General features: G+C 39.4%; 1 protein-coding gene across 2 annotated transcripts; it reads right to left on the bottom strand.

The window, feature by feature from the left end:
• Nucleotides 1–4,539: 4,539 nt before the first annotated feature.
• Nucleotides 4,540–7,491, bottom strand: LOC109970539 (poly(A) polymerase alpha-B-like). Of its 2 annotated transcripts, XM_020618147.1 has the most exons (8): nt 7,016–7,491; nt 6,610–6,682; nt 6,376–6,496; nt 5,989–6,073; nt 5,840–5,893; nt 5,606–5,713; nt 5,097–5,454; nt 4,540–5,015 (listed from the first exon to the last, which is right to left on the bottom strand). In XM_020618147.1, exons 2-8 carry the CDS (start codon nt 6,679–6,681, stop codon nt 4,773–4,775), a joined length of 1,041 nt encoding a protein of 346 aa, XP_020473803.1. In that variant the 5' UTR covers nt 6,682; nt 7,016–7,491; the 3' UTR covers nt 4,540–4,772. The 2 variants fall into 2 exon arrangements, with proteins under 2 accessions (XP_020473803.1, XP_020473802.1); XM_020618146.1 differs by having other exon boundaries at nt 6,610–7,491.
• Nucleotides 7,492–11,698: the final 4,207 nt, after the last annotated feature.

Raw genomic sequence — 11,698 nt, 5'->3', positions numbered from 1 at the left:
GGTCACCAAAATTTGTTGAACGTGTTCACGTAAATTGAAAAGAAAAGACTAAATATAAAGATATTTCACAGTGTGAAATTTATTATGCATTAACGTATCAAAATAAGCATGTGCACATGGATCTCATCTGTTTAGGATAAACAGAAAAGACTAAATTCAACTTAGCAGTACACAACATTTATATGAAAGAATGTTGCTCTCTGATTGGTCCAAAAACTGTTGGGGAGGAATTGTGGTTTAAACTTAATTCTCCCAAGATTGGTCCTTCAGTCCGTCCATCCTTCTCCTCTGATCCAATGGTTGTAAACAACACCCTAAAAGGGAGGAATACTTGCCCTGTCTTAATTCTTACATAGACACCTATGTCTTTCTTTGTTTCCAAGAAACTTTTGGCACTAACCCCCCTTTTAACAATAAAACTTCTCTGCCTGTGTGTGTCTGTATATTGTCCTGTCTTTTGAAGTTGTCTTCCTCTTGTTGGCTTTTAGATCTAATCTCTTGTTTATTACCCCTAGTGTCCCAGTGACCCCAAATTCCCTGGCCTCTACAGCCAGGTAGTAATATAACTTATCTGTGGACCCTCTTTGCTAAAGCTGTAAATCTTAAAACTCAGTGTTTTAATGAACCAGTCTCCCTTTGATGTTAAACAGTACCCTAGTTGGGTTACACAGAAAATACTGACCAGTGATTCAATGCAGACTTAAGGTGATATGTAACTACATAAACATAAACACAACTGTGAGAGTAAAATATATAAACTTATGTATGCTATATAATAAAACCCTAACTAATTATATATTTCTATCTAAAAATGAAAATCACCCTAACAGTACTAGACTGGCCTGCCTGCAGTCCAGACCTGTCTCCCATTGAAAATGTGTGGCGCAAAATGGATTTGCAAGTCATTGCATTCTGTTTTTATTTACATTTTACACAATGTCCCAACTTCATTGGAATTTGGGCTTGTAGAGCCTAATCCAGGTTTTGGCCACTTACAGCCTGAGGAACAAGCTGTAAACACAACACTGGTATATTATCACCTAATTACACCGAAACTGTAAGCAAATAGTTACAAAGTTTACCTATTGTCACATTTAACAGACATGGAACAACATTAGCATTTTCTGTCTCACTGTAGTTTCAGTGTGCAATTTGTACAGACGCCCAGGCTGATGATAGCGTGTGACTTGCATTTCAAGAAGAGAGTGTTAGCAAGGTGAAGGACCAAGGCCTCGTACTGAATGCACTGTAAAAGCAGGAAGTGCCTGTTCCAATTGTAAGTCCCATGAGACTGTAGATTAAGACACACATTTAGTCTGGAGTTGGTTGTGACTGTGCCATCCTGCTATTTGTGTTCCTTAATGACTTTCTAATTCCTCATCAGAGGGTAGGTAGGCACCACAGCAGGCAGACAGAGAGCAGTGGCATGGTGCCATCCAGGAACAGGTGCTCTTCCATGTTGTGCTTATGATGGCCATAGGCCTCAATTACATCCTTTAGGCTGATCTTAAATTGAGAGTATTTCAGAGAGTTCAGGGCATTTCAGATGAACTTTTTGTGCTTACACACTTGAGTGCTTGACTTCAACTTCAGTGTCATTTGTGGCTACTGCTAACTTGGTTAGGTTTGTTAGTGGCAAAGTGAGCAGAGAAGAAATTAGCTACATTTACCTGCTTCCAGTAACTATATGAATAGTAAGAGAGTGCAGCATAGAAGCTTAAGGGCTTATGTGATGTTGTTAAGGTTAAAAACAATATTCTACATCTGTGTTTGTGTTTTGTGTTGAGATTTCCCTCCATAATGTTTGACATAACTATAGTGACTTTACAGTAACAATACATATTAGAACATTTTCTTCAGAAAGCAAACATTTATCAGTGAAACTAAGTCTCCCTCTTTATGTCTGAAACTTGAGCCAGGTCATGGCAAAATTATGTAGTTGAATGACACCAGAACAAACTAACAAGCCTCTTGAATGAGAGATGAAACGTCTTTGACCTAAAAACCTAGTCCAGTTGATTTTTGTCTAAGTTTTTTTCAGCTTACTATGACCTGGATGACTGAGAATCTGCACTTTATCAGTATTAATCAATATGCAAATGGAGAAAACAGTTTATATGTAATCTTAATCTATATCTTTAATTTCTCAGTAAAAATCCATCCTGAAGAAAACACTCTCAAGGTGCGTTTGGCCATTGACTTACAGTACTGCTACTATTTATCAATGACTAGTGTAACACACACCTGCAGGCTGCCACGGATGTCACATGACGTCACACAATGAATGTGTCATCCAATCTGAAGAAGCAGGTAAGGTACATTAGCTAGAATGTGTTGATCAGGGCGAGTGAGAGAGTTGTTGCTTTTCTGAAGAGTTGAGAACAGAAGGAAATATAGTATGACAGTGACACATTCAGACAAGCTGATGCTGTCAAGACACTGCCAGTGCATGTCTTTACAGACAAATGGGTGAAAAACAAATGATTCTGTTTTCTAATGAATTCTAAACTGACATGGAGCCATCAATATCTTCTGTTTGTTATTTTGTGTTACTGCTTGAAATGCAGTGTGCCCTGGTAGTGAGATACGCTGCTCAAAAGATGCATATTCATTGATACTTCTTATCTGTCCGGAGCTACATGTATCACTGACTGACATTTGCGTGAGGTGGATGGGAAACAGAGGAAAGGACAGATCATCCAATTCATCGCTTTCATCATGAATAAACAGTTTGACAAGTCGAGAGAAAGAGTAAGACAGAAAGGGAATGAAACTCCTTGTCACACTGCGTCACCGCTTCCTCCAGCATACAGTAAATGCTGTATTATAACCACTTAAGCAGCTTAAACAGATTCTCATAAATGTGAAATGAGATAGCCAGAGAAAGAGAACAGAACATGCTTCCTCCAAACCACAACAGACACACTTTTGTTCACTCATTAGCAGCAGCCATCTCTTTCCGCTGATCATGTGAGCCTATGCTCTCATGTAGATAATTTATCTGACTTTTACTGCAGATAATTCACTTTCCTCTTCTGATGTAAAGAAGGAGTGCCAGTATTGCTCACCAAATGCTAACCGTGTATGATGAAGTACGGCTGTCATTTTCAAAATGGCCAGTCCTGCTTAAATTCCCATTTGAGGGCGTGTGTGTGTGCAGCTGAACAAATTTATTTTTCCAGCAGCTTAGTGGCTAATGCTGCCCAGAGACGCATGTACCGGAAGCTTTCCAAGGAAGAAGCTAAGAGACTTTTAATGGCTATGGGATACCAGACGACAAGGCTGTTTGTTTCTATACATGAAATTGAAAACAAATAAAACAGTTTATATGCTAGATTTGTTATTTCACATACCACAATAAAATCTCTAATTACTAATTGTGCAGTTGATAATGTACCACAATGTCTTTCAACTTTCCTGTTTTTACTTTGTAGTACAAAAGCAGTACAAGTATGGTTACATTAGCCTTTCATCCAATGAACCTGCCATGCAGTCAGCCTCTGAAAAGGATATAATGTGTATATATAATGACACAGTGTGATGGGAAATAAATAATCACAATGTATAAATGCTGCATAAAATCAAAACTGCAGTTTTTAATCTGGTAATGTCAAGAAGGTGATGACTCGCTGTTAAAATAATGAGCCTCATGCAAGTATGCCTGTATGAACAGATTTCTTCTTAAAGCCACAAAAGGTACAAGTTTAAGATAGCAGTAGCAAGTCCTCTCCCCGCTCTGCTACACCTTTGACAGCACTTCTCCATGTTAAGGTAGGTTTTGGAGCACATACATATTTTTAAAAAGTTATAGACTGAAGCTTTAAGTGGCATAAATTAAGCTAAATTGTCATATCTTTTAAATTAATAAGTAGTCAGAAGGTTATGAACAGATAATCAGCTTTTTTCTAAAGAAAAGAAATACTTAAAACTGGAAAATCACAATACCATCATAATGAATTTGGAATTTAAATATATTGCTGAAATGAGAATAAGCATAAAATTAAACATAATGCAAAATTAACAGACAGTACATAAAGACTTGAAACGGTTCATTTTTTCTACATGATAGTCTTTCATCAGTCTTCATGACTACCTCACAATCTTGAACACTTACCATCTACATCAAAGGCCACATTGCTGCAAGTTGTTCTATTTTTCTATTGTATCAAATACTTATTTCATGCAATAAAATGGAAATAAATTATTTAAAAATCTAACAATGTGATTTTCTGGAATTTTTTGGTAGATTCTGTCTCTCACAGTTGAGGTGTACCTATGATGAAAATTACAGATCTGTCGTCCGTTCTTTGTAAGTGGGAAAAGTTGAAAAATCAGCAGTGTATCAAATACTTACTTGCCCCACTGTATATAGATAGAGATATATAGCTGCTACAGCATATATAAAGCATGATAGATCATACTCACAAATGCATCAGATATATTCATCTCCAAAAACACGTTAAGATGAAAATTGCCACCATTCAAAGTCATTATTTTCTTTCATGGAAGATGCAGCTATTTGTAAAGAGATTGCTGTGGGTAAAGATGCTCCCTTAACTATAATCTGCATCAGAGTTTGGTGTCACCAAGTTACTAGTCTTTAACAGTTTGTCTATAGTGTGTACCCATTTTTTTGCTACTGACTGAGGTAGAGACCAGCAGAAAGGCTTCACCGCCCTCTTGTGGTGAAAAGGTGTAAAATACACCCAGCTCAATCAGTCTGTCTTGGAAGTGGCCTTATATGGATCTCAACATGTGTGTGTGGATGTCTGTCATATCAGGAGAGAGAGTAGCAGTGTGTGCCAGCTAGAGAGAACTAAAGATAATTCTGTGACGTACATGGTGCGCTGAAGTTTGATGGCACATTTCTTAACAGCACCAGGCCCATTAGGCGACAACTCACGCTCTGGTGAGCGTGGTCTTTTGTTTAGTGGTGGGTTCATGCTGGGGCTGAACATAACGGCTGAAGAGGCCTCGGCAGAGCGAGATGAGCTGATTGTTACAGACGCTGATTCCTGTACAGAAAAGAGATTTTATTTATGACAATGTGAAAATGTAAGATATGTTTAAGTCAAATCATGGAATGGTTTGCAAACCTTGTCAGCTTTCAGCTTCTTGGCTGGTCTTTCATCTTGATCCTCATGTTTTCTTTTTGTCCCTGTTTGTCTGCCACCGACAAACAGCGGTGTGTGATTTTGCTGACTCACTGGTGCCTTCTGTTCTGGACTGAAAGCCAGTTTGCATTTATCCCTGGGCATCTGCCAGCTGAGATCTTCTTTCTTTGTGTATTTGGCTGATATGGTCATCCCCTCTTCAAATACGTTATAGGTTGCTGCAGCGCTGACAACTGTATTGCTGAAGTTATTGAAGAGGGGGGTGAGGTCTGTTTTCCAGTTTTTAGACCAATTTGAACTCAGCAAAAGTCCAGTCAGCCATTCTGAGCTTATTTCCTCTCTGAAACGAAAATATAAGCCAGTGAGTTGACAAAGTGTATCACATCTAATGAGTAAAACAAGTTTATTTATTACTGCAAGCAAATACTGTAATAGCAAAAGAACAAAACACAGGAATCAGCTAAAATATAACCATAAAATCATGTCCTTACTTGTTATTGGCCTGCCCAGGTCCAGGGGATGGCCACCTGTTAGCATGGGCCAGGGAAATGTGCACATTTCTCTCCAGATGTCTGATTTTAGACTCCACAAAGCCAGCCCTGATAGAATGAAGAAAACATCATTGTCAGAGACGAAAGCACTACAGTAGCTGGAACTATTCATCTGTGATTCATTCCAGTTTTACTTAAACTTGGCTTCTCTTTTACTTTGGCCTGTGTACTCACCACTGAAGATGCTGCTCTTCTGTAGCCGGAGTCGCCCGCAGCAGAACATAGTGCCTTGAACAATGACAACATTTTGTGTTTGTACACAGGCAGGGATCTTACTACATGAATTATTATTTCTTATCAGAGAGTTGTGGATTATTACATACTGGTACTTTTCAGAGAAGTCTGGTGTCTCAAATAATTTGGACCAGTCTGCTTTGTTCACCTGTATTTCTTCAGCAATGACATGACCTGTGAATGAGGAAGAAAAAGTTGGTTAAAGTCTAAGTACAACAAAATCACATCACTTTGTTTGGCAGTTACAGGTTTTACATAGTTTGGCTAAACTGTGCTCAGTTAATCCAAGATTACAGCACAGTAATAGAAGTTCAAATGCCTACACCACACTGACTGAGTGAGTGTTAGAGCAAACAAAGCAAAAAGTTCAGAGACTGTGTAAAACCAAGTTTGTTACAGTCACATTTAGCTGGCCCACAACACAAGTAGTGAACTGAGTGTTTGGTGGCTGACAGCTAAGTGACTACAGTACACACCTCGTTTGATCTCCTCCGTTATAACGTTGAAGGTGGAGTGACAAATGTTGTAGGTGGTGTTGACCTGTGGGTATGTCGGGGTGATGATGGGCATTAAGTGGTCACGGTCTCTGGGACTGACCTGCAAATGTAGAAGAACACAGATTTTCAGCTTAGATGTGTTGGAGATGTGAGAACAGAGCACGATTCCATGAACGTAGCTTAGAATCCTGAAAAACCCTGCTGAGGTCTTACTCTGGGATCCCAGAAAGGAAGGTTGAAGTGGAGGTCTTTCACGTCCCGCAGGTGCACTGGCACTGGCCACATCCTGACATAAAACACAGGATTTTCAAATCATTCAATCCTCATCTGCAAATTTTACAAAGCATTTACATGCAGCTACATTTTCAGAGTGATTAACTTTGCCCCAGATGTTTTTATCCAACACAACACCTGCATTTTGTGATGCCACTGGTGATTTAGTCAGTTTTAAACAAGCTGTACATCAAAACACATGTTCATAAATTGTATTTTTCTCCCCAAACACCACCGCTTTCTGATCCAGTGGTTAAGGCAAGAATGATCCAAGAATGTAGCCAGTACTAAAACCTCCCTAAAATCGCCATGTTTTTTCACTTCTACCTTCCAAGATGTGTCATACCTGTTCTGCAGCTCCGAGTCATCCTCAAATACCCCATATGATTTTGTTACGACCGCTTGACACTAGTGTGAGCGAGCAGAGAATAAACGGACCCAGGCGGCTGGCTTCGGTGCAAGTAGTGGGTTTATTTACAGTGCTGACAGAGGTGCAATAATTATGTACAAGTATGGAATGAATGAATATCACCGGGTGATGACCAACAGTAGTGGAGGGGTTATTGTCCATGGAGTGATGTGGCTGGGCTGCGAGGGAAGGAGACACTCCTGGGCTGGTCAAGGTGGAGATCCGGTTGACTGGGAAGGTAACAGAGAGTGCAATGAATGAGGAGATTGTGCATCGACCTGTGGAAGTGGTTGGTGGAGCTGAGGAAGCCAAGGTCCAGAAGAGAGGTCCAGGTAAAACAACAGGAGACACTGAGACAAAATAACATATGTTTAAACAGGATAACAATATAGTACAATATGTAACGCAAGGGAAGGTTAACGACAGAGAAAGAACTAGCAAGGGAGTGATGGGAAAGCCGAGTATAAATAGGGAGTGACAAAGGAGGCGCAGCTGAAGAGTGTCAGAAAATCAGGACAGGTGTGTCTAATCAAGAGAATCAGTGAGAAGGAGCAGACTAGAGTGAGAAAGAGAGAAGAGAGGAAGGTGTAGCCTGGCAAACCTGACAGATTTTAGACTTTCAGTCAGTTTTCTAGTCTGGACTGAGTCAGCCTCTTTGGGGAAATCTTCACTGCTAGGACCAGTGACCCGTATTGTTGTGGTCTGTCAACGGGAACTTTGTTTTTCAGTGGACTGCAAACAGATATATACAAGTTAGTGCGCTCAACATACAGCAGTGATATCAGTATTGTGCTGTGTATGTTCTGTTACACAAAGTATACAGAAACTGTGGTAAGAATGAAGGTATGTAAAGGGCACCTTTACCTTCCTCTTATGTTAGCTTTCTGTTACTATCTATTATGTTAATGGGTCGGTTTGACCTGTGTCTTAAATCAGCCATAAAATACCCTCAAAACAATTATTTATCATCCAATTGGTTTCTTACCCGTTTGTTACCTTGTTAGGTTTCCTTCTACATGAAAAGCTTGGTTTTAATATTTATATGGTGTGGCCCCCTGGGCCTTTCTTTTGACAGCATATCTCTTGCTTTCAATCAAAAAAAATGGTAAAATGGACCTCAAGAGAATTATATTAATAAATAAAAGATTGTTATGCTACCTGACTATTACTGAGGGGTATTAGAACACATCTCTCTAATAAATTTTTATTTTTTTTTTTTATTTTAATATTATTAACTATAATAACATCTATGGTGTTATGGGTCAATTTTGACCCATATATATTTACTTCAAGAAAATTGCCAAAAAAAAATTTCTCTCAAAAATAGAACTTTAATACAAATACAAAATGAAAAGCAGAACAAGTACTTATAGAAATTATAGTGATGGTGTCACAATCAGCGAGTAAAGCTGCTAATAATGTCAATGGTGAACTCAATTATAAGGCCAGATGAGGATAAGCATAACACTCTCTTTTTAATACAAGCACTGGTCAGAAACACACAATAAACAATGCAGGAGTCTGATTCAACATGTAACACTCTCAGGTCAATAATCTAATCCAGGGTCAGAGCCAGCAAACTCACACATCCAAGGTATCCACAAGAAGAACAGTCAGTAGGGGAAGTCCATAAGTCGGTGCACAAAATCCAAACTGAATCAGAAGGGTTAAGCAGTACTCGGTGGTCACAAGGCAGTTAGGGGTCAATGCTGGAATAACAGGCACTAGGAAAAACACTGGAAAGTCTGAACATGAGTTAGAACAATCTGGCAGCTTCCTGGTGGGAGAAAGTGGCCTCTAAAGGGGTGAAAACAGGTGCAAACAATTGTTATTGATTTATGTAAAGAGTCCGTAGCTGAAATGACACCGTGACAGGAAGTGGTGTCAGAATAAAAGCATGATACCAGAAGCAGAGAAACCGGAATCATGACAGATGGTGTCTGTAAAAGCAAATTTTGAAGAAAGTGGAACCCTTCATCTGCAAAATTTTAGCAGGCAGCTCAAGTTTATTTTATTATGGGAAAATATTTCTGCCTGCCGACGTGTCCCAGAGACAATCAGTGGCCTCACTGCTGGATCTGTACAGTCCAGCAGGAAGAAGAACACCAGTACAAACATGCAGGTATTCCTCATCCATGTCATTCCACATGTCGCCTTGGACTTTTTTCCTTCAATGCTTATCATAGCAATAATGACGTTTTTTTTTTGTGACAATGGCATAAAAAGATCAAAACATCTCTTGATGTCACTTACTCTTGTCACAGCAAACCTTGTGATCCCAGGGGTCATTTTAATGACATCTACAGCAGCTGTCCTGCCATGTACGTCAGGAGGTACTGAGCTCCAACACGTTACCACTTTTGGAGGAGTGGGAGCAGCTTTAGCAGTGGTGACCTCCTCATTAGAGTAATCCGATGTGTCCGTGTCTTCTGGTTGATACTCTACATCATCTTCCTCCTCAGAAACCTGCTCATCCGTATCGCTATGCTGCTCTGTGTCCTCAGCCTCATTTTCAGCAAAGATATGATCCAGAGCTTGGCTTATTGTAAATATTCTCCTCATTGGCTGGGTAGCTTGTGAATTTCCAACTAGGGATCAGTCTTGATTACACTGTATTTTATAAAGTTAATCTGATTCTGAAAATAATTATATAGCCTAACTAGTGTTATCAGATCAGTGTGGTGGAGTGAAAAGTATAAATGTAGTGAAGTTGAAGTAGTAAGCAAGAGAAAATGGAAAATACTCAAGTAGAATAGGCTACTTCAAAATTATATTTGAGTAAATGTACTTAGTTACTTTCCAACTCTTGTGACTGGAGCTTCCTAAGAAATCAGAATTAAACTGTGTGAGCTACAGACAATATCCCCATAACAAAGTATGTATCAACACCAGCCCAAAACATTTACAAAACACAAGCAATTTCAGAGGATCAGAAAAATCCTGTACAGGACCTGTTTTAATTAACTTAAATCTTTAATTTAAAAAAACTATATAAAAGTACTCACGTTGACATCACTGCGATAGTTAAGCACTTTTTTCTTTTTGTCAAATGAGAAATATCTTGATTTCACTCAGATATAGTGTGTTGTTGATCAGAAGTTGGTTGATTTCACTCAGAAGTAAAAGTTAGACAATTTTGAGAACTAAAGGAAAATCACATGCACTGCACTTTTCTCATCACAGTTGGGTTAATGTTTGTGTTCAATCTGTGCACAGTTTTGTAGAACAACTTGTTTGTTTGTTTTTTAAAACATAACGTTACCTAGTGAACTAGTTTTGCCCAGATATAAACTGTTTCAACAATTCTACATGCACTTTTTTGTCAGCTTTATAATATTAGTCCATCTGATTCTATAAAACATTTGGGAGTTGGGCCTATATGATCACCTTTTTGTCACACAAGAAGTGGACTACACCTATAGTTTAGCTATGTGTTGTTTTCAAAGGTGGATTAAATTTTCAAACACAAAACCATAGTACATTTAGGCCTATACAGGTGGTTTGGTCTAAACTCATATGCCAGATGTTTAAAGCTAAAGAGACAAATGATTTCTATAGATCTCTGATCAATTTATTTATTTCTAAGTTTGTATCTCACACCATAGGATGCTATCAGTAAATACAAATAAGTATGTTCGCGGCCCAGTTGAAAAGTAATAATGTCAGAGTTGTGTTGTTTCTGCTGCCGCCATGTGGCCAAAACTTTGTCATAGCAGATTAAGGCCACGGACTCCTCACATTCATTTATTAATTTCTAAATCATCATCACCACGTAGACTTTAAAAACTGCTGGCTCCATAAGTGCTGCTCGTCGCTCAGCAATGGTTCGAGCTGCTTCGGCCAGTGGGGAGTCCTTACTCCGTCAGGCCCAGAAGGCTGGGAACTTGGATCAGCTGGCCGGGTTCTGGATGCCAGATAGGCCGTGGGGATGTAGACTGCCGCACATTAGATTGGGCGGCGCGATTCAGGGCGACGCAGCTTCAGTAATTTGGACTTGGCAGTGTGCATGCGAAGACTGGAGCTGGTTTCCTTCAAAGAGCCTGCAAATAGAAACTCTAATTCAACTCAAAACTCAGTAAGATGATAATCGCTCCGCAAAAGTGGCTCATTGTTCATTTTAACGCGGGCCTGGTTTGTTGCCCAAAAATATGAAAGTTACAACAAAAACACCATAACGAAACACGGAGGTAGACAGATTAAGGGCACGATGTGTGGACAAAAACTCTCTTCTATACAAAAGACTGGCATTAACTTATACTGGAAAAGAAAGTTACCTTAAGCTCTGAACATTAAAAAATATTTGAGTAAAAACAAAAACTAAAGCACTGTCCAGTAGAGGAAAGGGACTCTTCTGCAGCCCGGCACAAGAGTGTCTCAGAAGTCCACCCTCCCCTCAAGTTGGAGACCACCTCCAAACCCACCACACATGTCCGTCCTACAGTATCTCCAGCTTGTTCACACTCTCACAGAAACTCGTGAGGCCCTGGAAAGAAAACGCAACCGTGCACTGTAGTGCAGCTGCGCTGTCTCTACCTGAGGATTACAGCCTGCACCAAAACAACAGCGTCATAAGTTATCACAGACAACTTGACTTAACTTGACATAGCCTACATATTTGTT

Source organism: Monopterus albus, unplaced genomic scaffold (genome assembly GCF_001952655.1).
Source record: "Monopterus albus unplaced genomic scaffold, M_albus_1.0 scaffold201.1, whole genome shotgun sequence".
In the NCBI taxonomy this organism is placed as follows: domain Eukaryota; kingdom Metazoa; phylum Chordata; class Actinopteri; order Synbranchiformes; family Synbranchidae; genus Monopterus; species Monopterus albus.
The sequence above is the reverse complement of the archived record's forward strand: the minus strand, read 5'-3'. Positions and strand labels throughout refer to the sequence as shown.